This window comes from Bufo gargarizans, chromosome 5 (assembly GCF_014858855.1).
Source record: "Bufo gargarizans isolate SCDJY-AF-19 chromosome 5, ASM1485885v1, whole genome shotgun sequence".
NCBI classification, from domain to species: Eukaryota; Metazoa; Chordata; class Amphibia; order Anura; family Bufonidae; genus Bufo; species Bufo gargarizans.
In genome coordinates, this window is record NC_058084.1 from 124,359,012 (window position 1) to 124,386,621 (window position 27,610).

Genomic DNA, 27,610 nt, shown 5'->3' on the forward strand with positions numbered 1-27,610 from the left:
CACTTACTGGTTGTTTACTGTATTTTCCTTATTGATTTTTTTTTTCTCCTACTCCTATTGCTTGGGCACAAACTGATATGCTCTCTCCAGGCTGGAGGGGGTATAGCCTGCAGGGGAGGAGTTATCACTTCTTAGCCTAGTGTCGCCTCCTAGTGGCAGCAAGCAGCTATACCCACGGTCTGTGTCCCCCAATGAACTACGCGAGAAAGAGATTTTACAGGTGAGTTCACAAAATCTCGTTTTTAAAAGCACGTTTCAAACAAAATCTACTGGACCAAAATGATTAGATTATGTAGGCATAAATCGCAGTGGGGTGACAGAAGCCCTTTAAACACAGTTTTCTGGAGGAACAGTATTAACACAATAGTTACGGGTTCCATAACCCTGTTTACTGTAGTACATAAGAGATTTCTTCCCCAAAAGCTTCGCTTTAACCTCCGTCCCCTGCACTGGAACTGGTCCAGATATATTGCTTTTTTGCTGAGCACAAGCATTTATCTGTATATTATGTGGTTTTCCTATAAAAAAAAAAAACATTGATGGGCTGTCAATGTTTGATCCATGGATCATCAAATCAAAGATGCCACATTACTCGCGGACACCATTTACCTTCTGATGGGAACCTTCATGGTCTGTCCTAAGACCTTATTGCCGCTGCATGCTGTACTCTACCGTGTCATTCAAATAATTAACTGTAAAGAAATGCTGAGTTATATTTTATGATGTGCGCTGGTTTCTTCCCACAATCCTTCATCTCATAGAAAGGGTCTCTCTGTTAGAGAATCCTTTAATTTTGTACTACGTACCTTTTCAGGAAATGGCAGCAGTATCTGCTTTTCTGCAACCAGGTGCTCCCAGGCCGTATCCAGCTCATTACATGGACACTGCAATCCAGACATACAGGGACATATGCAAGTAAGACAAGACTGTGTTTGTTTTATTCTTTTTTTGGGGGGAAGGAGGGGGGCCGTGGATCCAGCTGGCAGATTATCATTGTATTGCTGATGTTCATGTGCTCCCATGGACCTTGTATGCCTCTGATCCAATTTTAGAAAGAAAGCGGCAACACTGGGGAGGCTTCAAGAAAGAACAGAGCAGTACTTACCTAGCAGATCCAGCACCTCCGTTCTGGTTCCCCCTGTCAGGCTCTGGTTACAAGCCTGTAGCAGTGATGTCACGTTAACAAAACGTAACCACTGCAGCCGATCACTGGCCTCAGCAGCCCACCACAGAAGGCAGTGATTGGCTTCAGCAGGGTAAAAAGAGCCCAGATGGGATAACCAGAGTGTGGTGCCACAGGGTCCTCTAGGTAAGTACTGCTCTGTTCGTTATTGCAGCCCCTTTATGGGCGAGTTCACATGCAGCTGCTTTCTTGCATTCAAAATATATCTGAGTAGGGTTTGGAAACATCAACCACGCCACAGAAATTGTCCCTTGTCTTTTCTCTAGGAGTATGGTTCTGGCAGAAAGGTGTGTCCTGTTGAGTGGTGAAATATTAAAAAGTCAGGGTAAATATTCTGAATCTGCTGGTCTTCTCATCCGTCTTACAAGTGAGGTGAGTACTTTTACAAGGCTTCTACAGTTATTACTGTTTTTTTAAAGTCTGGAGCATTACTGTACACAGTATGATTCTGAATTCGCCCTCACTTTCCATGTTTAAAGAATAACTAAACTTTTGTATACATTTTTGTGAAAGTGTCCCTAAAGCCCTAATAGCAGTTTTTGTAATATAGTTTATTAATGTTTTTCCCTTCCTAAAGCACACATTTTGCTGTGCGCTTAAAATCTACTTCTCTGTACACCGCTGACTGCTCAATGGGGCCGCAGCAGCGCTGCAAGTACGTACAGAAGTGCATATTGCTGCTCCTGCGCGTGTTCCCCCGGGGTTTACTTAATGCTGGCATAGTACATGGGTACCCTGTGTTCTTTTAATTCGTTTTCTGTTATTAGAGTACTCAATTAATCAATAGAATACTCAATTACAAAAATAGTCGATAGCTGCAGCCCTCATGAGTACCCTGTAACCCTGTGCTATGCCAGGATTAGCAGAGCGGGCTCCTCCTTCTGCGCGCTTTGCTAAGCTAACAGTTGACATACAGGTATGGAGTCTGTACAAAGAAGTAGATTTTAAGCACACAGTGAAATGTGCGCTTTAGAGAGGGAAAAGTGTAATAAAAATACAAAAAACATGAATAAATTATATTATATTATAAGGCCATTAGAGACAGGTTAACAAAAATGTATACAAAAGTTTAGTTACTCTTTAAAGCAAAAGCACCATCGTCACTTATGTATAATAATTTTTGGGCTGAAAACTGACCATATTGATGTGTCAGCCCTCCCCATTCCCAGCATCGAAGAGATGGTTTGCACTGTCACTCTGTTATAGTAAATGGAGGAAATGGAAATATCCGAATTTTTGGGCATTGTTGTCTCCATATCCTCCAATCAGTATACAGTACTGTTACTGTAAATTTACAGCGGAATTGGTACAGACGCTCTGTTGGCCCACACCTTATTGAAGGACAACCCATCACCAACCTGTCACAGAGAAGTTGCCATTGATGACCGAGTCTGGCGCTAGGGCTGCTGAGTGTCTTGCGCTGTGTGAAGGGGGTCTGCATTAGGTCATTAAAGGGGTGTTCTCATCCAGACAGACATGGCATTTTCACAGGATTTGCCATAACTATCTGATGATGTGGGTCAGTAACAGGACTCCCTAGTAATGAATGAATACATCCCCTCAACTACGAGGATTAGTCACAGTGACAAGTCTTTGTATTTGTCCCTTTACTCCAGCAATGTCTTTGGTACAGTGGATTAAAAAAGGGAGATTTCCGTTTTGGTATTAACATTTTTACTTGTTGCTATTTATATGGAGTCTGAATGTCTCTCGAGAATTCGTTCACCACATTTGTCTGTTATTTTCCCAACCACAGGACTCGGATCTCCGGAGCGCACTTCTTCTTGAGCAAGCTGCTCATTGCTTCATCAACATGAAGAGTCCTATGGTGAGGAAGTTTGCTTTCCACATGATTCTAGCAGGCCATCGTTTTAGTAAAGCAGGCCAGGTAAGTGCACGGAAGACACAAACTTACATTGCAAAGGTATTTTAAGCCTAAAAAAAGGTTGGAGGTTCAGAAAGTATGATTTCCCTTTACTAGGACTTGCGCCTCATGCACACGGCCGCAGTTTTGGCCCGCATCCGAGCCGCAGTTTTGGCGACTCTGATGCGGACCAATTCACTTCAATGGTGCTGCAAAATATGCGGACAGAACTCAGTGTGCTGTCCGCATCCGTTACTCTGTTCCGTGGTCCACAAAAAATATATAACCTGTCCTGTTCTTGTCCGCGCTTTGCGCAAAAGAATAGACAGTCATATTTAAGGCTGTCCGTGCCGTTCCACAAATTGCGGAACGCACACGGACGCCATCCGTTGTTTGTGGACCGCAAAACACACAACTGTCCTGTGCATGAGGCCTTAAATGACACTAGGCCCCGGTTAGTAATTACACAAGCTCGTATGCCGCAGAATTTCATTATATGCAGTTTCCTTTTATTGTCAGTTTCAAAACTTGAGAGCAAGATAGCTTGAAAATGAGGATCCTTGTGTGTCAGCTTGTAGAGCTTGTTGAAGTGTAGACTTTTCCTCATCGCGCTAGCTATCGGATGGTACAATACATTTCTCTAGGACCCCAAATTGGAGATGCATTTTGGGGTAGTCTGTGCTAACATTAGACACACTGATAACCAGCTAGGTAACGTTCCTCTCATACTATTAGATCTTCACATTTTGATGCTCAGGTTGGATAGAAGTATCAGGCTGTAAGTTGCCAGTGTCAGAGTCAATGTGAATTGAAATGCAGCTCTTCAAAATAGTATAAGGCATCCAGACTATTATCCCACAGATGTCCCAGACTAGAACCAGTAGTAGCCCTCAAAGGACCCCAGTATATCCACAATAGCCCATAGAGGTCTCTCCATCCTATCCTCTAGCACCTGCTGTGGAACGCTGCATGCCTTGCCTCACATTCTTTTTCGAGCTCTGCTTAAGGGCACTTTCACACTAGCGTTATTCTTTTCCAACATTGAGTGCAGCCACAGGGGCTCAATACCCAAAAAGAGCTGATCAGTTTTATCCCCATTCATTCTGAATGGAGAACAATCCTTTCAGGATGCATCAGGATGTCTTCAGTTCAGTCTTTTTTTACTTTTCAGGACGGAGATAATGCCGCAGCATGGTTTCCCATTGAATCGTATTAATGCTTGAGTGTTATGGCAAAACGGATCCGGCATTGCGGTCTGTGCATGTTCAGACCGAAAAAAAATTGAAAAAAATAAATACTGGATCCATTTTTCCGGATGACACTGGAGAAACGGATCCGGTATTTCAATGCATTTGTCATACGAATCAGGATCCTGATCCATCTGACAAATGACATCAGTTTGCCAAAATCCTCTGCCGCAAGTGTGAAAGTACCCTAAGGGACCAAGTTGTGTGTGTCTATTTTTTTTTTTTTGCAAAATCACAACAAGAGTGGAACTGTGTGCAGTTTTAATATTGTCTTTTCATATACCCTATTTGGGAACCCTAAGTTAGTAGAGGAGGGTTCCCTGTTCAGGGTCTTCATCTCTTAGAGCAGAGTTCCTCAACTCCAGTCCTCAGGGCCCACCTATCGGTCATGATTTGAGACTATCCCACAGAATGAATACCTGTGGTAAGTCCTGATGCATTGACACTAATTATATCACCTGCTCACTACTAAAGAAATCCTGAAAACATGGCCAGCGGGTGGTCCCTGATGACTGGAGATGAGGACCACGGTCTTGGAGGGAGAGTGGTTACAAAGATTGTCCTCCTCACTGGACGGTCTGTCCTGCAATGCCAAGCCATTCATTTGAATAGGTATGTTGTAATACTTTTCTCTCCGGGGGCGATGCAAGAGTGGATTGTCCAAAGAGGAGAACCTCTTTAAGATTCGGCAGACACATGCCAGACCTTCACAGGAGCCTGTTGCCTCAGTATGCGGACGTCGCATTCTAGTGTAGGCCTGACATGTGGCTACTGAAATGTAAGGTAGTCATTTTCAAGGTGGGATGCCTGCCGGTTACCCAACAGTCGACCCATAGATATTGATTGATTGCATGACCACCTCTGATACAGGTAACCTGGTCTACTCCCAAATAAAAAAAATATCTGTGTGCACTCTTCTAAAATATACTGTCAAAAGTCTACCCCAGCATTGACTTGTACAGGACATTGTATCTTACTGCAGAAGTATCCTGATTTTCATTCATGTGCAAAACTTCTGAAAAGAGGATGACAATGTTGGAAATATAATGATATACATTAGAGAAAAGGTTGATTTGTTTTTTTCGCTTAGTTTTCTGATGTCTTGTTGTCTTATTTCTTATGCCCAGAGAAAACATGCCCTTAGATGTTATTGCCAGGCTATGCAAGTCTACAAAGGAAAAGGCTGGTCATTAGCTGAGGACCACATTAACTTTACTATTGGTCGTCAGTCTGTTACTTTGCGTCAACTGGACAATGCGGTGTCTGCTTTCAGACATGTTTTAATCAATGACAGCAAACAGCCAGCGTCACAACAAGGAGCCTTTCTCCGGGAGTATCTCTACGTTTATAAGGTAAATCTTCATTCATAGGTCTATCTGAGACCAGGCAGATACAGTTAACGAAGAGTCCATGTTTTTGATGTTCTGATGATTCACCAAGCTGTTAGGTCTGCAGACAGTGAAAGTTTAGCCGAGTGGTAATGCTCATCATGCGCAAGATACAAGCATTCAAGGTATCGAAACAGGAGCAAAAGGAAACAGAACTGCACAAAATGTGAAACTACCATTTTCTGTGAAAGAAAGCAGCTTGGTGATCTATCTGGCATTCTTGCATATAACAAACAATTAAGCTTTACTTTGGGGTCGTATGCACTGGCATTCTAAGTTCAAATCCATCTGCATAGAGTTTGTATACAGTCAAGTCACATTATTAGGACTAGAGATGAGGAAAGTTTTTAAAAATTTGATTTGGCAGCTTCGCCAAAGTTCCTCAATAAATTAGATTTGTTACAAATTTGTAACTAATCGCTATAAATCAGGTATACCCGGGCCACTCTAGGGTACGACCACACGTACCCTAGCAGTTGTGCTGTAGGCGGGTTGCGACCATGCTGTGGTAATGAACCGTGGGACCAATTAGCCTGCAGCTTCCCTACCCCAACCCCAGCGCTCTCCTGCCCTGCAGGTGGGAGCCCTTCTTCTGCCATCTGCTTTTCCTCCTATTCCACATCATCTAATATTGAAGAGAATATGTCAGGAACATCCGGCTCCTTCTCTCTCTGCATCTTGCTGACTTTTCTAAGACACAGTGATTTTGAAGGATGATTTAGGAAGAAGTAAAGCCAGCAAAAGATGAGGGTGGTCATCATTAAGACTGGAGGGTATTGGCTGGCAGGCTGGTACTCTTCCAGCCAGTTTCAGATATTTGTAGCTGTGTAACATGACGTTTAGTGTTGCTAGAAGATCCCATCCGTCCCATGGAAGATAATCGGCATGTATGGGTGTACATAATCTGCAGGGATGAATTCAGAAAAATAGGAAGTATAAGCGGCTCACCCACCAATTCAGAATCGGAAAGGTGCACTTAATATCGGGACCACATGGACCACCAAACAGATAGATAGATAAATAAATATATACCTTTTATTTAATAAAAACCACTATACCTATAAAAACATAAATATATTTAAAAAAAATATATAAATATATATAAATAAATGTATAGGTAGCAAGCGATAAAAACCTCCTTCCTGGGATATTCAATATAAACAGCCATATAAGTACCTAGATACCGTTCATACTGTATATAGAAGGATAAGATGTAAATCCGCATATGCTAAGGCAATACCCAGTTGTTCAGTGACCTATATTTGCCTCTCTTTTAGTCCTTCTTGTTTGGATTCCTCCTCAGTCGGTATATAACCTCTTTCAGCACATACCGATATAATTCCACAATCTCTAGAGAACAGTTCCTGTGTTAGACACTGCGCTTATAATGTCCGCAATCTTCAGAGAACAATCCTTGTGTTAGACACTGCGCTCACCGGCTACATACGTCACATAGAGCCTCAGGTTCAGTATTCATACTTTACCACTCTACGCCGTGTTTGCGCTCGGTCTTGTACAATCTTCGGGGTACTTCCTCCTCTTCAGCCTGCCAGGACCTACGCGGAATCCCACGTGATCCAGCAGTCTTCTCGTGGCGTCCCACGTGACGGCGGCAGAAAGCAGAGCGCTTTCTTGGTCCTGAAGTTCCTCCGCTCCGCTGTAATAGAAGATGCAATCTGTGTTGCCACAATAGGTATTGGCAATGTCCTTAAATTCCAGATAGCCACTTGATGCCCTTATATTTGAGCCGCATAAGTGGGGTATAGGTTCCTTTGCTGTCCTTTTACCAAATGTGTTTTGGGGCTACAACACGCCCCTTCCTCAGTGGTTAGGCAGCAAATGAACCGACATTCCTTTTATAGGGTCAGTATTCCCTCCCGCAAAGGTCACTGGGATAGTTTGCAGTCCTCAAAGTGTGGATCCTGAGTCCAGGGGCTGGCCTTAAACTCACAGCTTCTCCTATGCCCACGGCCATATTTCCTTTTTTCCCCATTATATCATTTATATTTATTTATTTATTTATTTTTGTTTTAAAACATATATAAAATAAAACACATGCAAAATACACAAAAAATTGTATTTAAAATAATATATACTATCGCTTGTATTGCATATTCCCTAAAAACCGCACATGCGTTATTGGTGCGTTTTTCGTGCGTTAGTTTGTATAACGATCTATTTTGCACTTCTACTCTCCCTAGACCTTTCTAGTATCTTCTCTGTCTAAATTAATCTATATTAAAATGGATGATTGTAATCTTAAAGCTATATCGGTGTGGTATACTAGTAACAGTGATATCAATTATTATTGTGTCCTAATCAACGTAGATATGGAGGGGGAGTGGCCCACCGGGGAGGGGAGATCGGGGTGCTGATAGATGGAATACAGAAGGATAGAAAAAATCATCAACAAGCATTGGTACCATCTATGGAAATGATAACGTTATAGGATCCCAATTAACCAACACACCACGAATTACATATTCCAAGGCCCCAAATTTGGGACTTAAAGTAGCTCCATCGATAAGGAACAAGAGGCCAGGAATTAGACGAAACTGGCTGATATCCAAAGGATTTCGTAGGTGTGGACGTTGTTCTAACAGTAAACAGTGATTTTCCAAAGAAAACAACAAAAGTACAATCCACACAAAATACATTCAGTCTAGATATCAAAGAAGGGTTAACTTGTGATTCTACAGACGTGATATATTTGTTACAGTGTCCCTGTTCAAAACAATATATAGGAGAACAAAAAGGCCGTTAAACAAAAGAATAGCCGAACATATGGGGAACATAAAGAGAGCATATGAATTACACTCCCTTTCAAAACACTATAAAGAGAGACATGACTGTGACCCCTCCAGCCTCACATATGTGGCTTTTGAAAGGGTAAAAAAAAAAACTGGAGGGGAGGCAACTATGTTGCACATATGTCGCGAGTGGAGTCGAAAAGGATCTTTGAATTCGATACCCTGATACCAAGAGGCCTAAACGCAGAAATGGAAATATTTGGGTTTCTGTAATTGGGGGTGTCCATCAGCACCCCGATCTCCCCTCCCCGGTGGGCCACTCCCCCTCCATATCTATACCAATATTATAGCTTTAAGATTACAATCATCCATTTTAATATAGATTGATTTAGACAGAAAATATACTAGAAAGGTCTAGGGAGGGTAGAAGTGCAAAATAGATCGTTATACGAACTAACGCATGAAAAACGCACCAATAACGCATATGCGGTTTTTAGGGAATATGCAATACAAGCGATAGTATATATTATTTTAGTACAATTTTTTATGTATTTTGCATGTGTTTTATTTTATATATGTTTTAACGTGGTATTGATTATACGTAACAAGCAAAAAAGAAAACAATATAAATGATATAATGGGTAAAAAGGAAATATGGCCGTGGGCATAGGAGAAGCTGTGAGTTTAAGGCCAGCCCCTGGACTCAGGATCCACACTTTGAGGACTGCAAACTATCCCAGTGACCTTTGCGGGAGGGGATACTGACCCTATAAAAGGAATGTCGGTTCATTTGCTGCCTAACCACTGAGCAAGGGGAGTGTTGTAGCCCCGAAACGCGTTTGCTAAAAGGACAGCAAAGGAACCTATACCCCACTTATCCGGCTCGAATATAAGGGCATCAAGTGGCTATCTGGAATTTAAGGACATTGGCAATACCTATTGTGGCAACACAGATTGTATCTTCTATTACAGCGGAGCGGAGGAACTTCAGGACCCAGAAAGCGCTCTGCTTCCTGCTGCCGTCATGTGGGACGCCACGAGAAGACTGCTGGATCACGTGGGACGCCGCGTAGGTCCTGGCAGGCTGAAGAGGAGGAAGTACCCCGAAGACGGTACAAGACAGAGCGCGAACACGGCGTAGAGTGGTAAAGTATGAATACTTAGCCTGGGGCTCTATGTGACGTATGTAGCCGGTGAGCGCAGTGTCTAACACAAGGATTGTCTCTGAAGATTGTGGACATTATAAGCGCAGTGTCTAACACAGGAACTGTTCTCTAGAGATTGTGGAATTATATCGGTATGTGCTGAAAGAGGTTATATACCGAATGAGAAGGAATCCAAACAAGAAGGACTAAAAGAGAGGCACATATAGGTCACTGAACAACTGGGTATTGCCTTGGCATATGCGGATTTACATCTTATCCTTCTATATACAGTATGAACGGTATCTAGGTACTTATATGGCTGTTGATATCGAATATCCCAGAAAGGAGGTTTTTATCGCTTGTCACCTATACATTTAGTTATATATTTTTTTTTATATATTTATGTTTTTATAGGTATAGTGGTTTTTTACTAAATAAAGGTATATATTTATCTGCTCCATGTGGTCCCGATATTGAGTGCCCACCGTACTTTTTATATATATCTAAGGATTCATTCATACCCAAGTTGGTTGAAAATGCCTTCCACTTGAATTTTTGAGCCCAGAGAATGCCACAAAAATATTTCCCACCACTAGCATATGTTCTTCCAGCCATGGGTGCAGGGTGTGTGTTCTCTGATATTTCTTGCCTAAAACGCCAATGTCCATCCATTTGATGAAGCAGAAAACATGACTCATCAGAGAAGGCAACCTTCTGCCAATCAGCGGAGGTTTAAAGGATATGGATACCTTTTGTAAAAAAAAATAATAATTTGCCAATTGGTTCTATTTATCTTTTTTTGGCAGCGTCAGGTGGGCCCTGTGTATGGCAGCGTCAGGTGGGCCCTGTGTATGGCAGCGTCAGGTGGGCCCTGTGTATGGCAGCGTCAGGTGGGCCCTGTGTATGGCAGCGTCAGGTGGGCCCTGTGTATGGCAGCATCAGGTGGGCCCTGTGTATGGCAGCGTCAGGTGGGCATACGTTTATTTCTGCATGGGAGAAATAAATATATATATATGTGTGTGTATATATATATATATATATATATATATATATATATATATATATATATACAGTACAGACCAAAGTTTGGACACACCTTCTCATTCAAAAAAATGTCTTTCTTTTCATGACTATGAAAATTGTAGATTCACACTGAAGGCATCAAAACTATAAATTAACACGTGGAATTTTATACATAACAAAAAAGTATGAAACAACTGAAAATATGTCATATTCTAGGTAGGTTCTTCAAAGTAGCCACCTTTTGCTTTGATTACTGCTTTGCACACTCTTGGCATTCTCTTGATGAGCTTCAAGAGGTAGTCACCTGAAATGGTTTTCACTTCACAGGTGTTCCCTGTCAGGTTTAATAAGTGGGATTTCTTGCCTTATAAATGGGGTTGGGACCATCAGTTGCGTTGTGGAGAAGTCAGGTGGATACACAGCTGATAGTCCTACTGAATAGACTGTTAGAATTTGTATTATGGCAAGAAAAAAGCAGCTAAGTAAAGAAAAACGAGTGGCCATCATTACTTTAAGAAATGAAAGTCAGTCCGAAAAATTGGAAAAACTTTGAAAGTGTCCCCAAGTGCAGTCACAAAAACCATCAAGCGCTACAAAGAAACTGGCTCACATGCGGACCGCCCCAGGAAAGTAAGACCAAGAGTCACCTCTGCTGCGGAGGATAAGTTCATCCGAGTCACCAGCCTCAGAAATCGCAGCTTAACAGCAGCTCAGATTAGAGACCAGGTCAATGCCACACAGAGTTCTAGCAGCAGACACATCTCTAGAACAACTGTTAAGAGGAGACTGTGTGAATCAGGCCTTCATGGTAGAATATCTTCTAGGAAACCACTGCTAAGGACAGGCAACAAGCAGAAGAGACTTGTTTGGGCTAAAGAACACAAGGAATGGACATTAGACCAGTGTAAATCTGTGCTTTGGTCTGATGAGTCCAAATTTGAGATCTTTGGTTCCAACCACCGTGTCTTTGTGCAGCGCAGAAAAGGTGAACGGATGGACTCTACATGCCTGGTTCCCACCGTGAAGCATGGAGGAGGAGGTGTGATGGTGTGGGAGTGCTTTGCTGGTGACACTGTTGGGGATTTATTCAAAATTGAAGGCATACTGAACCAGCATGGCTACCACAGCATCTTGCAGCGGCATGCTATTCCATCCGGTTTGCGTTTAGTTGGACCATCATTTATTTTTCAACAGGACAATGACCCCAAACACACCTCCAGGCTGTGTAAGGGCTATTTGACCATGAAGGAGAGTGATGGGGTGCTGCGCCAGATGACCTGACCTCCACAGTCACCGGACATGAACCCAATCGAGATTGGTTTGGGGTGAGCTGGACCGCAGAGTGAAGGCAAGAGGGTCAATAAGTGCTAAGCATCTCTGGGAACTCCTTCAAGACTGTTGGAAGACCATTTCGGGTGACTACCTCTTGAAGCTCATCAGGAGACTGCCAAGAGTGTGCAAAGCAGTAATCAAAGCAAAAGGTGGCTACTTTGAAGAACCTAGAATATGACATATTTTCAGTTGTTTCAAACCTTTTTGTTATGTATATAATTACACATGTGTTATCTCATAGTTTTGATGCCTTCAGTGTGAATCTACAATTTTCATAGTCATGAAAATAAAGAAAACTCTTTGAATGAGAAGGTGTGTCCAAATTTTGGTCTGAAGGCATCAAAACTGTATTGTGTGTGTGTGTGTGTGTGTGTGTATATATATGTGTGTATATATATATATATATATATATATATATATATATTAGGGATCGACCGATATTGATTTTTTAGGGCCGATACCGATAATTTGTGAACTTTCAGGCCGATAGCCGATAATTTATACCGATATTCTGGGAATTTTCATTTTTGAAAAAAAAATAAAAAATTCCCACAAATCTGCTGAAAATTAATGTTTATTGTTAATGTGTATTTTTTTTTTTGTAAATCTTTCTTTTTCATTTATATTTAATATTTTGGTGTTTTTATAATTTTTTTGTAACTTTTTTTTTTTTTAACTAACTTTTAGCCCCCTTAGGGACTAGAACCCTTGTCCTATTCACCCTGATAGAGATCTATCAGGGTGAATAGGAGCTCACACTGGGGCTCCGATCGGAGGAGCAAGGGAGAGGGGATCCTGTGGAGGGGCGCACTGCGACTGGGGTGGGGGGGCCCTATGCGCCACCACTGGGGGGGGGGGGGCGCACTGCGCCACCAATGTCTGATACTGGGGGGCGCACTGCGCCACCAATGAAGCTTATTCTCTCATTTATTCATATACAGGAGGCGGGAGCTGGCTGCAGGATCACATAGCCGGCTCCCGACCTCTATGAGCAGTAGCTGCGATCCGCGGCACCTGAGGAGTTAACTACCGCAGATCGCAGCTACAGCAACATAGAGGCCGGGAGCCGGCTATGTGATCCTGCAGCTCCCGCCTCCTGTATATGAATGAATGATAGATTAATCTTCATTGGTGGCGCAGTGGCCATAGCTCCTCCCCTCCTCCTGTCCCCTGTCCTTACATTGGCGGCAGCAGCAGCACAGGGGGAGGAGACACTGCTTCCTTCTCCCCTGTGCTGCTAAGGGGAACACGGAGAGCGCTGTCAGCAGCGCGATCTGTGTTCCCCATACACTATCGGAATATCGGCAAAATAAATGCCGATACCGATAGTGTTCAAAATCCTGAATATCGGCCGATAATATCGGTAAATCCGATAATCGGTCGATCCCTAATATATATATATATATATATATAGCAAGAAAAAGTATGTGTTCAATAAAAACATGGTAACATTTAATTCTTTGTGTGTTATTAGTTTAAGCAGACTGTGATTGTCTATTGGGTATTTAGATGAAGATCAGATCACATTTTATGACCAGTTTGTGCAGAAATCCATATCATTCCAAAGGGTTCACATACCTTATTTTTCGCCCTATAAAACGCGCCGGCCCGTAAGACGCACCTAGGTTTTTGGGGAGGAAAATAAGAAAAAAATATATTTTTAACCAAAAGGTGTGCTTTTGGTGAGTTTTGAACTAATGGTGGTCTGTGCATGACACTACTATAGGGGATCTGTGGATGGCACTGTTATGGGGGGGGATCTGTGGGTGGCACTGTTATGGGGGGGGATCTGTGGGTGGCACTGTTATGGGGGGGGATCTGTGGGTGGCACTGTTATGGGGGGGGATCTGTGGGTGGCACTGTTATGGGGGGGATCTGTGGGTGGCACTGTTATGGGGGGATCTGTGGGTGGCACTGTTATGGGGGGATCTGTGGGTGGCACTGTTATGGGGGGGGATCTGTGGGTGGCACTGTTATGGGGGGGGATCTGTGGGTGGCACTGTTATGGGGGGGGGATCTGTGGGTGGCACTGTTATGGGGGGGGATCTGTGGGTGGCACTGTTATGGGGGGGATCTGTGGGTGGCACTGTTATGGGGGGATCTGTGGGTGGCACTGTTATGGGGGGGGATCTGTGGGTGGCACTGTTATGGGGGGGGATCTGTGGGTGGCACTGTTATGGGGGGGATCTGTGGGTGGCACTGTTATGGGGGGGGATCTGTGGGTGGCACTGTTATGGGGGGGGATCTGTGGGTGGCACTGTTATGGGGGGGATCTGTGGGTGGCACTGTTATGGGGGGATCTGTGGGTGGCACTGTTATGGGGGGGATCTGTGGGTGGCACTGTTATGGGGGGGATCTGTGGGTGGCACTGTTATGGGGGGGATCTGTGGGTGGCACTGTTATGGGGGGGATCTGTGGGTGGCACTGTTATGGGGGGGGGTCTGTGGGTGGCATTGTTATGGGGGGGATCTGTGGATGGCACTGTTATGGGGGGATCTAAGGGGGGCACTTTTATGGGGGGCGGGTGAACTGTGGATGGCACTGTTATGGGGGGTGGATCTGTGGATGGCACTGCTATATATGTGTCACCCACAGATCCCCCACCCCATAACAGATGTATTGTGCTGTATTGAAACAAGGATCAGACCCTGTCCCATACTGGGACAAAAAATAAAGTGAAAAAAAAGTTAATAAAATTTAAAGTTTTAACAAAAAAATTAAAAGTTTCAAGTAAAAAACAAAACGTAATTTTCCAAAAATAAAGTTAAAAAAAATAGGGAAAAGACATATTAGGTATTCGTGCGTCCGTATCGACCAGCTCTATAAACATATCGCATGACCTAACCCCTCAGATGAACACTATAAAAAATATAAACTGTGCTAAATAAACAATTTTTTTGTCACCTTACATCACAAAAAGTACAACAGCAAGCGATCAAAAAGGCGTACGCCCACCAAAATAGTACCAATCTGTCACCTCATTCCGCAAAAGATTAGCCCCTATTTGAGACAATCGCCCAAAAAATATAAAAACTATGGCTCAGAATATGGAGACACTTAAACATCATTTTTCTTTTGTTTCAAAAAGCTGTTATTGTGTAAAACTTACCTAATATGTATACTTTTTTTTATTTATCGACCGGCTCTATAAAAATATCACATGACCTAACCCATCAGATGAACACCGTTAAAAATAAAAACTGTAAAGAAAAAAAAAAACAATTTTTTTGGTCATCTTACATCACAAAAAGTGTAATAGCAAGCGATCATAAAGTCATATGCACCTTATCCTCATCTCATCCTGAAAAAAATGAGCCCCATACACAAGATAGTCGCCCAAAAAATAATTAAAACTACGGCTTTCACAATGTGGAGACACTAAAAAATCTTTTTTTTTTTTTTTTTTAAATGCTTTGTTACGTAAAACTGAAACAACCAACCAAAAGAAGTAGTCATATTTGGTATTGTCGCGTCCGTAACAACCTGCTCTATGAAAATACCACATGATCTAACCTGTCAGATGAATGTTGTAAATAACAAAAAATAAAAACGGTGCCAAAATAGCTATTTCTTGTTACTTTGCCTCACAAAAAGTGTAATATAGAGCAACCAAAAATCATAGTGCCAATCAAACCGTCATCTCATCCCGCAAAAAATTAGACCCTACCTAAGATAATCGCCCAAAAAATGAAAAAACTATGGCTCTCAGACTATGGAGACACTAAAACATGATTTTTTATTTTTTTTGATTAAAAAATGAAATCATTGTGTAAAACTTACATAAATAAAAAAAATGTATACATATTTGGTATCGCCGCGTCTGTGACAACCTGCTCTATAAAAATACCACATGATCTAACCTGTCAGATGAATGTTGTAAATAGCAAACAAAAAAAAACGGTGCCAAAAAAGCGATCTCTTGTTACCTTGCCTCACAAAAGATTTACTTCTAAACTTCTAAGCTATGTAACATCCGCAAAAAATAAAATATCATTCCCAAAATCATCCAAACATGAAGTAGACATATGGGGAATGTAAAGTAATAACTATTTTTGGAGGTATTACTATGTATTATAGAAGTAGAGAAATTGAAACTTAAAAATTTGCTAATTTTTCAAAATTTTTGATACATTTTGTATTTTTTTATAAATAAAAATGATTAATTTTTTTACTCCATTTTACCAGTATCATGAAGTACAATATGTGACGAAAAAACTCTCAGAATGGCCTGGATAAGTCAAAGCATTTTAAAGTTATCACCACATAAAGTGACACTGGTCAGATTTGCAAAAAAAAATGGCTTGGTCCTTAAGGTGAAAATGAGCCCGGTCCTTAAGGGGTTAAAGAATGTGTAAGGAAATGCAAACAAAACTTCTGAACATCTGAGGGACTCCAATCAGTAAGTCCCAGGGTGTCAGTACCTATCGGGAGAGGGTGACAGGGTGAAAGTGCCTACTGTGGGGCGGAACACGTCGGTGGGACATTGGAGGCTGCACCATCTCGCGGTCGGTACTATATACTTTGATGTTTTATCCACTTTGTAGGTTTGCAGTCTTATTACTGCGTTGGACATTGTCTAATGGACCTTAGTTCAATTGATGTACTTTTGGTCGGTTGTGTGGAGTTACAATGATAGTAGTTATATGTACGCACTGCCTTTTTGGTGCATGACCTTCCATGGGCTGCTGCTTAGGATCCGCTTTTAACCGCATTGATGTTATTATATTATGTGATGTTTGCAATAAATAAAGAGTGTATATTTACTAGTATTTTACTAGTGGTTACTGTTTTGGTGCTATAATCCTATGTTTATAGGTGTATTGAGAAATAGATCTGCTGATTACAGGCTGTAGAATACAAGTAGCTGCTAGCTGAGCTGTGTAACAGGATGTGGGGGCGGGGCAGCTGAGCTGTGTAACAGGATGTGGGGGCGGGGCAGCCGAGCTGTGCTGTGTAACAGGATGTGGGGGCGGGGCAGCAGAGCTGTGCTGTGTAACAGGATGTAGGGCGGGGCAGCAGAGCTGTGCTGTGTAACAGGATGTGGGGGCGGGGCAGCAGAGCTGTGCTGTGTAACAGGATGTGGGGGCGGGGCAGCAGAGATGTGCTGTGTAACAGGATGGGGGGGCGGGGCAGCCGAGCTGTGCTGTGTAACAGGATGTGGGGGCGGGGCAGCCGAGCTGTGCTGTGTAACAGGATGTGCAGGCAGGGTTGTGCTATGTAACAGGATGGGGGGCGGGGCAGCAGAGCTGTGCTATGTAACAGGATGGGGGGGCGGGGCAACAGAGATGTGCTATGTAACAGGATGGGGGGGCGGGGCAGCCGAGCTGTGCTGTGTAACAGGATGTGCGGGCAGGGCAGCAGGGTTGTGCTATGTAACAGGATGTGGGGGCGGGGCAGCAGAGCTGTGCTATGTAACAGGATGGGGGGGCGGGGCAGCAGAGCTGTGCTGTGTAACAGGATGTGGGGTGGGGCAGCAGAGCTGTGCTATGTAACAGGATGGGGGGCGGGGCAGCAGAGCTGTGCTGTGTAACAGGATGTGGGGTGGGGCAGCAGAGCTGTGCTATGTAACAGGATGTGGGGGCGGTGCAGCAGAGCTGTGCTGTGTAACAGGATGTGGGGGCGGGGCAGCAGAGCTGTGCTGTGTAACAGGATGGGGGGCGGGGCAGCAGAGCTGTGCTGTGTAACAGGATGTGGGGTGGGGCAGCAGAGCTGTGCTATGTAACAGGATGTGGGGGCGGTGCAGCAGAGCTGTGCTGTGTAACAGGATGGGGGGCGGGGCGGCAGCAGAGCTGTGCTGTGTAACAGGATGTGGGGTGGGGCAGCAGAGCTGTGCTATGTAACAGGATGTGGGGGCGGTGCAGCAGAGTTGTGCTGGTGCATGTGAAATCCACAGGAACATCCACAGAGTCTCACAGGAGATGACAGTCTGAGCAAAACTCATGTCAGAGCATTTCTGAGGGCATGTGAAGCAAAGCTGATACCAGATCAGTCTACAAAGCATATCTGTTTGCATAAGGATTTCCAGCGACGAAACTGCCTGCCGGATCCTCACAACGCAAGTGTGAAAGTACCCTTAGTTTACCTAAGGGTACTTTCACACTTGCGTTGTGAGGATCCGGCAGGCAGTTTCGTCGCTGGAAATCCTTATGCAAACAGATATGCTTTGTAGACGGATCCGTATGCGTCTGACAAATGCATTGAAATTCCGGATCCCACTCTTTGGTGTCATCCAGAAAAACGGATCCGGTATTAATTTTTTTCGCATTTTTAAAGGTCTGTGCATGTGCAAACCGGGAAACCGGATGCGGTTTTCCGGAACACTTGTACCGGATCCGGCATTAATACATTTCAATGGGCATTCTGGCAAGTGTTGCGAAATTTTGGCCGGACAAAATACCGCAGCATGTCAAATACCGTAAAGGGACTGAACTGAAGACCTCCTGAAGCATACTGAACAGAATGCTTTCCATTAAGAATGCATTAGGATAAAACTGAAGCGTTTTTTTTCCGGTATAGAGCCCCTGTGACGGAACTCAATACCGGAAGAGAATAACGCTAGTGTGCAAGTACCCTAACAAGTGCAATTTTATTATGTGCTGCATTACGGTATGATATGGGGTTATTGATTTTTAGCGCAGAAAGGTGTCCATAGACTTTAATTCCGATATTGCTGCAAAAATTTCATCTTTTTCTGCCAATACAACTTTGCTAGCAGAGTAGCACTGGCCATCTGTCTGCTTCAAAGCCTCACACAGGTGAACTACTGTTTTAGACACGTCTGGTTCATCTTGACGGAGAGCTGCTCCACTGTAGCGTGTCAGCCCTCGCTCGCCCTTGTAGCAGACGTTCACCTCTCACATCATGGTGCTCCACAGTTTCCATGTTGCTTGTTCACAATAGTGCCATTAGTCCACTCACCGCAATTCGGATAACTGCCCCTTTTGCCCATCACAGCGACGAGGGATATGTGTGCGGACACCCTCTCACACACCTTATATACCCACCGAGCCAGCTCGCCACACGGGACTTCCTTCATGAGTTATACGCTGCTGACCTTGAAAGTAGGATGTGGTCAAAATAATGTGACTCGACTGTGTGCTCTTAGGTTTGCATAGGGATTGGTTAATTGTATTACATTTTAGATTCTTATGAAATGTGTGTATATATAATTGTGAGCACCTTTAAGGACAGGCTGGTATGTACAACGCTGACTTTATATGCAACAGTAAATAAATTGGGTCACATCACCACTCCGAACCGAATAGGCCCTATTGACAATAATGGGGATCCGTTTGGGTGGCCACCTTTTTAGCCTCCATAAGTCCTGCATGCAGGACATTTTTGTCTGCTCTTTTTGGAGGAATCTTCAACAAAGGTCCTGAACTGAGCCTCCAACACAGATGTGAACATGTCCTTACATGTATATAAACTGTAAAGTAGGGTTCAAGGGTTAACATATCCTTTAAAGGGGTTTTCGCTCTGCAAAATTGATGGCCCTTTCACAGTTTTTCAGCGCTCAGACTTATATTAGTGTCGTATGTTCTATGGACATGATGATATCGGACTATAATTGTGTGTTTTATGTTTTGCTCCAGAATGTGTGCCAGCAATCTCCAGACAGTCCCTTACCTCAGCTACCATTACCGTATATCAATAGTTCTGAGACGCGCGTCTTCTTTGGTCATGATAGACGGCCAGCGGAAGGTCAGTATCCGTTTATATTGACATAGCCCCAAGTTATATCAGTAGTAATCTCTGTAGACCTTGTTAGATGTTTTATATTTTAATAGGTATCAATATATGAATTGATAGATGAATACCATCAAATTACTAGTGTTTACCTTGAGGCATTTACTTCCTTGAATTTAACTCTGAGGCTTTTATTGTATTTTCCTTGTAAATATAGGTGAGAAGCAAGCAGCGACCCATGTCAGTCTTGACCAAGAATATGACATTGAGTCTTCTCAGCAGTGGAGAGAGCTAGAAGAGCAAGTGGTAGCAGTAGTTAATAGAGGTGTCCTTCCCGCCGGCTTTCAGCCAACACAGTATTGTTTAAACAGCAATTCAGAGAACTCCAAATTTCCTTTTGCTGTCGTACAAGGTAAAAATATGTTTTAATTTTTCATGTCACTATATACTCATAATAGGCTGACATTTCATGGTTTATAGACATTTGAGTCTCAGCAGTCATCTCATAGTCATTGACAGACAGGATTACAACAACCGGTATCAACGATATAACGCAGGATCACAACATTCGCAACAGATGATGGACAAGGCTCACCCCCCCCCCCACTCTTCAATAGCCTTTTATAAGTGAACACCTATTCTCAGCATATGCCATTGCTAGCTGATTTGTGGGCGTCTGGCACCCCTCACCCCCTCTGATCAGCTGTTCTGTGTAGCTATGTCTCCAGAACTACACATCGCAGTCAACATTGTAGTGGACAGCTCTCGTCACTGTAGCATTGGTCCCATTGACTTCAGTGGATGCTAGATATCCACCGATGTGCTAGTAATCTTCAGAATAGCCCATATCGTTAAAAAAAAGGCTAGACTTTAGATTTTAAAAATCTGAAAATAGAAAAAGATTAGAAAAAAAATATGTCACTATCTCGTTTTAAAGAGGACCTTTCATCTGTTTAACCCTAGTCTAATTAGGGTATTACCTTATAGGGCGGCCCCCACTGATGTCATCGCACTTTTTTTTTTTTACAGAAATATCGGAGTGCATTGTAAAGGGGATCAGACCCCCAAAAGTTGAAGTCCCAAAGTGGGACAAAAAAAAAAGTGAAGAAAAAAAAAAAGTTAAAAAAGCGGCTCTATAAACATATTACATGACCAACCCCTCAGATGAACACTGTCAAAAAAATCAAATAAAAACTGTGCTAAATTAACAATTTTTTAGTGACCTTACATCACTAAAAGTACAACAACAAGCGATCAAAATGGCGTATGCCTGCCAAAATAGTACCAATCTAATCGTCACCTCATCCCGCAAAAAATTAGCCCCTACCTGAGACAATCGCCCCAAAAATAAAAAAACATGGCTCAGAATATGGAGAAACTAAAGCATTGTTTTTTTTGTTTTTTTTTGGGTTCTAAAAATGCTGTTATTGTGTAAAACTTAAGTAAATAAAAAAAAAAAGTAGACCTATTGGGTATCGCCGCGTCCGTAATAACCTGCTCTATAAAAATTTCACATGACCTAAACCCTCAGGTGAATACCGTAAAAAAATAAAAACTGTGCTAAATAAACCATTTTTTCTCATCTTACATCACAAAAGCTTTAATAGCAAGCGATCAAAAAGTCATATGCACCTTATAATAGTGCCAATCAAACCATCATCTCATCCCGAAAAAAATTAGCCCCTACACAAGGTATTCGCCCCAAAAATTATTAAAACTACGGCTTTCACAATGTGGAGACACTAAAAAATCATTTTTCAAAAATGCTTTGTTATGTAAAACTGAGACAACCAACCAAAAGAAGTAGTCATATTTGGTATTGTTGCGTCCGTAACAACCTGCTCTATAAAAATGCCACATAATCTAACCTGTCAGATGAATGTTGTAAATAACAAAAAATAAAAACGGTGCCAAAATAGCATGCTTTGTTTGTGGGGAAAAAATGGATTGAAATGGAAAATTTGCCAAAAAAGTGAAATTCTGAAATTGTATCTCTATTTTCCATTAATTCTTGTGGAACACCTAAAGAGTTAACAACGTTTGTAAAACAGTGACCCTATTTTGGAAACTATGGGATAAGGTGGCAGTTTTATTGGTACTATTTTAGGGTACAGATGATTTCTCGCCCATTTTCCTTGGGGGACACAGACCTTGGGTATAGCTCAGCTCCCTAGGAGGCGTGACACTAAGTAAAACTGTTAAGCCCCTCCTCCATCAGCTATACCCTCAGCCTGGAGATAGAGGCTACCAGTTTTAGCTTAGTGTCCAAGGAGGCAAGACACTCCCTGCTACTGCAGGGCTGTTTTCTCCTTGTTGTAATTTTTTCTCTAATTTGTTATTTTATTTTTGTTTTTTCCTAGGGATACCAGAGACGCATTGGCCTCTCTGCTCTCCCGGGGTGAGCTGCGCCAGTGCCAACTATCTGCACTGCTGCCTCCCCCACAGAAGCAATAGGGGATCTGGGCAGCAATGGCTCCCCTACATCCCGCCAGCTAGGGGGTCGCCCGCACGCAAAGCCCCTCTCCCAGCTTCCTGCCACTGCGGTGCCAGTAGCTGAAGGGGCGACCCTGCTGGAAGGAACTGAGGGTGAAGACAGGTAAGATGGCTTTTCCAGCCCATACCCTGTCCCTATTTGCACTGGGTTTGGGGGGGCACCCGTGGTCGTCATTTGAGCGCTCTGTAGATCTCCCCATCTGCGGCTGCTTCCGCTCCCCAATGGCTGATTCCCCACGCTGTTTATTGGGCCCGGATTACTCTCCTGACATCCTTCTCCCTCCCCGCCGCCGCCGCTCCGTGCGTGATCGGGGGGCGGGGCTTAGGCCCGACATCGGCGGTTCGGGCTCGGCGGGGGACATTGTGACAGAGGAGGCTCGGTGAGGTCACCCACCTGCATATCGCCGCGCACTTGGGCCTGCGGGCCTTATTCTACGGACATAAACCTGAGAGTCACGGCAGCAGGGGGCGTGCTCTTTTTTCGCGCGCGCGCGCGTCATTGGGGGCGGGGTTACGTTCTCCTTCACAGGAGACATTCAAACGTGTAGGGGGCGGAGCTTCTTCCCGCGCCTCTGCTGAGGTTTTTTGCCGCGCTTCCTCACTCCGTTCTGGAAGCTGAGCCACGTGGGAGACTCCTGGTGCATAGATTGCGTTCTGGGACGCACGCTCTCTGCTGTTGCTGCCTTTCTGCAGCTGTTGATCTGGACTTCACTCCTGACGTTCTTCTGACACTGGTAGGACAGTTAACCCTCTCCTAACCCTCCTGGTCATAGCTGCTGCAACCCCTTGTGGTCTCTGTATCAGGGTACGACCACTCTTTCAACATGTCAGATCCCACGGGTGCCCCCAAACCCTGGTACCATGCCTGTACCGCCTGCAAGGAACTTTTTCCGCGTGGGCAATCTGAGCCGCATTGCCTTGCATGTCAGGCCCCGGTGCAGGGCCCGCTTTCTGCTGCGCCCCCCGGTGCCTCTGAACCCCCTGACTGGGCTAGGTCTCTGTCTCAGGCGGTGGAAAGCCTTACACACGTAGTGGGCCGTCTCGTGGATAGACCGCCTCTCCCGCAGGCTGCCACAATCCCTGTCGCACCCGCTGGGACTACCGTTTCTGCCGCCCCCACTGATTCCCTGCCTCCCAGCGAATCTTCCAGGGCCCGGCATATTCAGAAACGTTCAAGGGTTGAGCGCACATCTTCTCCAGATGCTTCGCTCTCTCCGCCATGCGTGCGAGCTCAGTCAAGTCTATCCTCTCAAAGGGATACGCCTTCTGAGGGAGAACTGGCGGATTCGGACGTGGACATGGACTCAGAGCTTCCGTCCAAATTGGCGTCCGCGGTGGGGCATCTTATCACTAGCATCCGTGATACCTTTCACATACACGATGACCCCCCCAGCTCTGAACAGGCCGGCGTGTCCTTTCTTCGCCCCAGACAGGCCTCCAAGGTCTTTCCCATCCACGCTGATTTTTCTTCTGTGGTGTCCAAGGCTTGGACCCGGCCTAACGTCCGCTTTGTTACACCCAAAAAGCTGGACATTTGTTATCCCTTTCCAGCGGATTCTGTGACCACGTGGACGTCCCCGCCTAAGGTTGATCCTCCCGTGGCTCGCCTGTCCAAAAGCACTACTATTCCTGTACAAGACGGATCTTCCCTCCAGTCTGCTGAGGACCGTCGTACGGAATCCCTCTCCAAGGCCATATTTACTGCCTCTGGTTCGGCCCTTAGACCGGTCTTTGCCTCCGCCTGGGCTGGTAAAGCGGTCTCTGAATGGGGTTTGCAACTGGAACGGGAGTTAGGGTCGGACGTCCCTCTACAGGACCTCCGTTCCTTAGCCCAACTAATTGTCCAGGCCGGAAAATTTGTCTGTGAGGCCTCTCTTGATGCGGGTGCCCTCATTGCCCGTTCCTCTGCCCTGGCAGTTTCTGTCAGGAGGGAACTCTGGCTGAAGGTTTGGGCGGCGGACGCCGCTTCCAAACGCTCTTTGGCTGGCCTACCATTCACGGGTTCCCGCTTGTTCGGAACCCGTCTGGACGAACTTATATCTGAGGCCACAGGTGGGAAGAGTACTCTCCTCCCCCAGTCCAGGCCGAGGGGCGCCCCCCGTGGTCGCGCTGGTTCGTCCCGTTTTCGGTCCTTTCGCAAGCCCACCGGGTCTAGACCCGCGGCCGGTTCTTCTTCCTCTGGCCCAGCCCAGGATAGACGCAAGAAGCCGTTTTTTTCGGACGCAATCTACCTGGCGCAAGCCCCAGCCCACACGGGCTCCCACAGGCCAGCAGCCCTCTGCCTGAAGGTGCGCCCCCACCCACCCGGGTGGGGGGCCGCCTTCTACTGTTCAGGAACGTATGGCAGGCCCACATCTCAGACGCATGGGCGCTCGAGATTGTATCTTGCGGATACAAGATCGAATTTGCGTCCATTCCGCCAGACCGTTTCTTCCGGTCCCGTCCTCCGCGGGATCCCGTACGAGCGGCCGCCTTCTTCACGGCCATTCGCTCTCTAATGGACAAGGGTGTCGTCGCCCCCGTGCCTCCGTCGGAAAGGTTCAGGGGGTTCTACTCGAACCTCTTTGTGGTTCCCAAGAAGGAAGGCTCAGTGCGACCGATCTTGGACCTAAAGCGCCTGAACCGTTTTCTCCGACTGCAGAGATTCCGGATGGAGTCTCTCAGGTCCGCAGTGGCCTCCCTGGAAAGAGGGGATTTCATGGCCTCAATCGACGTTCAGGATGCATATCTCCACGTTCCGGTTGCTCCATGTCATCACCGCTTCCTGCGCTTCGCGGTAGGGGACGATCACTTCCAATTCGTCGCCCTTCCCTTTGGTCTGGCGACGGCTCCTCGAGTATTCACCAAGGTCCTGGCCCCTGTCTTGGCCCTTCTGCGTTCAAGAAGTGTTTTTCTTCTCCCTTACTTGGACGACATCTTGGTCAAGGCACCCTCCTTCTCTCAGGCATCCGGCAGTGTGGGACTCACTCTGGAGACCCTGACGCGGTTCGGTTGGATCATCAACCACCCCAAGTCTTCTCTTACCCCCTCCAGACGGCTGATCTTCCTGGGGATGCTCCTGGATACGGAGTTGGCGGAGGTCCGCCTCCCGTCGGACAAGCGTCTGGCCCTTTGCGGGTCTGTTCGCAGTCTCCTCCGTCATCACCGCCCTTCCCTCAGATCCAGCATGCGGTTGTTGGGGAAGATGGTTGCCTGTTTCGAAGCGGTGCCGTTCGCACAATTCCGATCCCGCACCTTTCAGAGGGCAATTCTGTCGGCCTGGGACAAATCACCGAGGAGTCTGGACAGGACCTTTCTTCTGCCTCCCCTGGCTCGGGCTTCCCTCAGCTGGTGGTTGCATATCCCTCTACGGGGGAGGTCCTTCCTCCCACTGAACTGGCTGGTGATTACCACCGATGCCAGCTTACGGGGGTGGGGGGGGGTTTTCCCTCCCCGGTCCGTCCAGGGCGTCTGGTCTCTATCGGAGTCCAGACTTCCAATCAATATTCTGGAACTGAGGGCGATTCTTCTGTCCCTCAGACACTGGACCCATCTACTGCGGGGCCACCCTGTTCGGATCCAATCGGACAATGCCACGGCTGTGGCATACATAAACCATCAGGGAGGCACTCGCAGCGATGCAAGAGGTGACCCTCATTCTCCTCTGGGCGGAGGCGCATGTGCCGGCCTTATCCGCGATTTACATCCCGGGGGTGGACAACTGGGCGGCGGATTTCCTGAGCCGGTCCACCATCGACCCGGGAGAATGGTCCCTGCACCCAGAGGTGTTCGAAGCCCTTTGTCTTCGCTGGGGTCGCCCCGACGTGGACCTCATGGCTTCCAAATTCAACCACAAGGTCCCCCGATACCTGGCCAGGGCGCGGGACCCGAAGGCGTACGGCGCCGACGCGCTCGTCCTTCCGTGGCGCGACTTCTCCCTTCTGTACGTCTTTCCTCCTTTCCCCCTCCTGCCACGGGTTCTTCGGAGGATCACGGCAGAGGGCGTTCCCGCGATTCTGATCGCCCCGGATTGGCCCCGCCGGTCTTGGTACGCCGACCTAATGTTGCTGTTGGCAGACGCACCGTGGCCACTGCCCTCCAGGGAAGACCTTCTCTCTCAGGGACCGATCTTCCACGAGCATTTAGGCTCGCTACGTTTGACGGCGTGGCTATTGAGACCGCCGTCTTAACGCGACGGGGTTTCTCCGCGGACGTAGTCCGCACCATGATCCGTGCTCGTAAGCCCGTGTCCTCTAGGATCTACTATCGGGTTTGGAGGTCCTATCTGGGGTTCTGTGAGTCCCGGAGCATCCCACCTCTCCGGTTTTCTCTTCCCACGATCCTGTCCTTCCTCCAGTCGGGTCTGGACCTGGGGCTGAGCCTCAGTTCTCTGAAGGGACAGATTTCGGCGCTGTCTATTCTTCTCCAGCGTCCCCTGGCCCCTCTGGGGCCAATTAAGACCTTCTTACAAGGGGTGGCTCACTCTGTTCCGCCGTACCGCCCTCCAGTTCCATCCTGGGACCTGAATGTGGTGCTCTCGACGCTCCAATCAGCCCCCTTCGAGCCTTTACGGGAGGTCTCCCTTCGCCTTCTGTCCTGCAAGGTCATTTTTCTTGTGGCCATCACATCTCTCCGACGGGTGTCGGAGTTAGCGGCTCTTTCTTGCTCCGAACCTTTCCTGATCTTCCACCAGGATAAGGTTGTGCTTCGGCCTGTCCCGTCCTTCCTGCCAAAGGTGGTCTCCGCCTTTCACATCAATGAGGACATCGTCCTTCCGTCGCTCTGTCCCTCTCCTTCCCACCCCAGAGAACGGGAACTGCACCGTCTGGATGTGGTCAGGGCGTTGAAGATTTATCTGGAGGTCACCGGATCCTTTCGGCGCACGGACTCCCTGTTTGTGGTTCCGGAGGGTTCGCGCAAGGGTTTGGCGGTCTCCAAGGTGGCTATTGCCCGTTTCATTAAACTGGCGGTGTCTGAGGCTTATCGAGCCAAGGGTAGAGCTCCGCCTTTCAGCGTCACTGCTCATTCCACCAGAGCAGTCGGAGCTTCCTGGGCGCAGAGGCATCGGGCCTCGGCTGAACAGTTGTGCAAAGCAGCCACTTGGTCCTCTCTGCACACTTTCACAAGGTTCTATAGAGTGCATACGCATGCATCAGCGGATGCTGCTTTGGGCCGCCTGGTTTTGCAGGCAGCGGTTTCCTGATGCTCCGGTGGTGGTCCGCCTTGGGTTTGTGGTCCCTCCCTTCTTGGACTGCTCTTGAACGTCCCAAGGTCTGTGTCCCCCAAGGAAAATGGGCGAGAAAAGGAGATTTTTGTATAACTTACCAGTTAAATCTCTTTCTCGCTCTTCCTTGGGGGACACAGCACCCACCCTTCTGTGTTTTGTTACAGGGTTATGGTCTGGCGCCCCGTTGGGTTGCTGGCTGGTTGTTTCCGTTATTGGTTGTTTTCCTTTCACTACTTGGACACGCAACTGGTAGCCTCTATCTCCAGGCTGAGGGTATAGCTGATGGAGGA

The 27,610-nt window shown here is 46.1% G+C and overlaps 1 protein-coding gene across 2 annotated transcripts in view; it reads left to right on the top strand.

Annotated features, from left to right (window-relative positions):
* TRAPPC8 (trafficking protein particle complex subunit 8) overlaps positions 1-27,610 on the top strand; it is a 145,512-nt gene that overhangs the window by 64,481 nt on the left and 53,421 nt on the right. For both annotated transcript variants that reach the window (XM_044292762.1, XM_044292763.1), the window contains 6 exons: positions 815-915; positions 1,450-1,555; positions 2,940-3,071; positions 5,422-5,646; positions 19,528-19,636; positions 19,839-20,033. In XM_044292762.1, the coding sequence (XP_044148697.1) occupies positions 815-915; positions 1,450-1,555; positions 2,940-3,071; positions 5,422-5,646; positions 19,528-19,636; positions 19,839-20,033 (868 nt within the window). The remainder of the gene's footprint in view (positions 1-814; positions 916-1,449; positions 1,556-2,939; positions 3,072-5,421; positions 5,647-19,527; positions 19,637-19,838; positions 20,034-27,610) is intronic.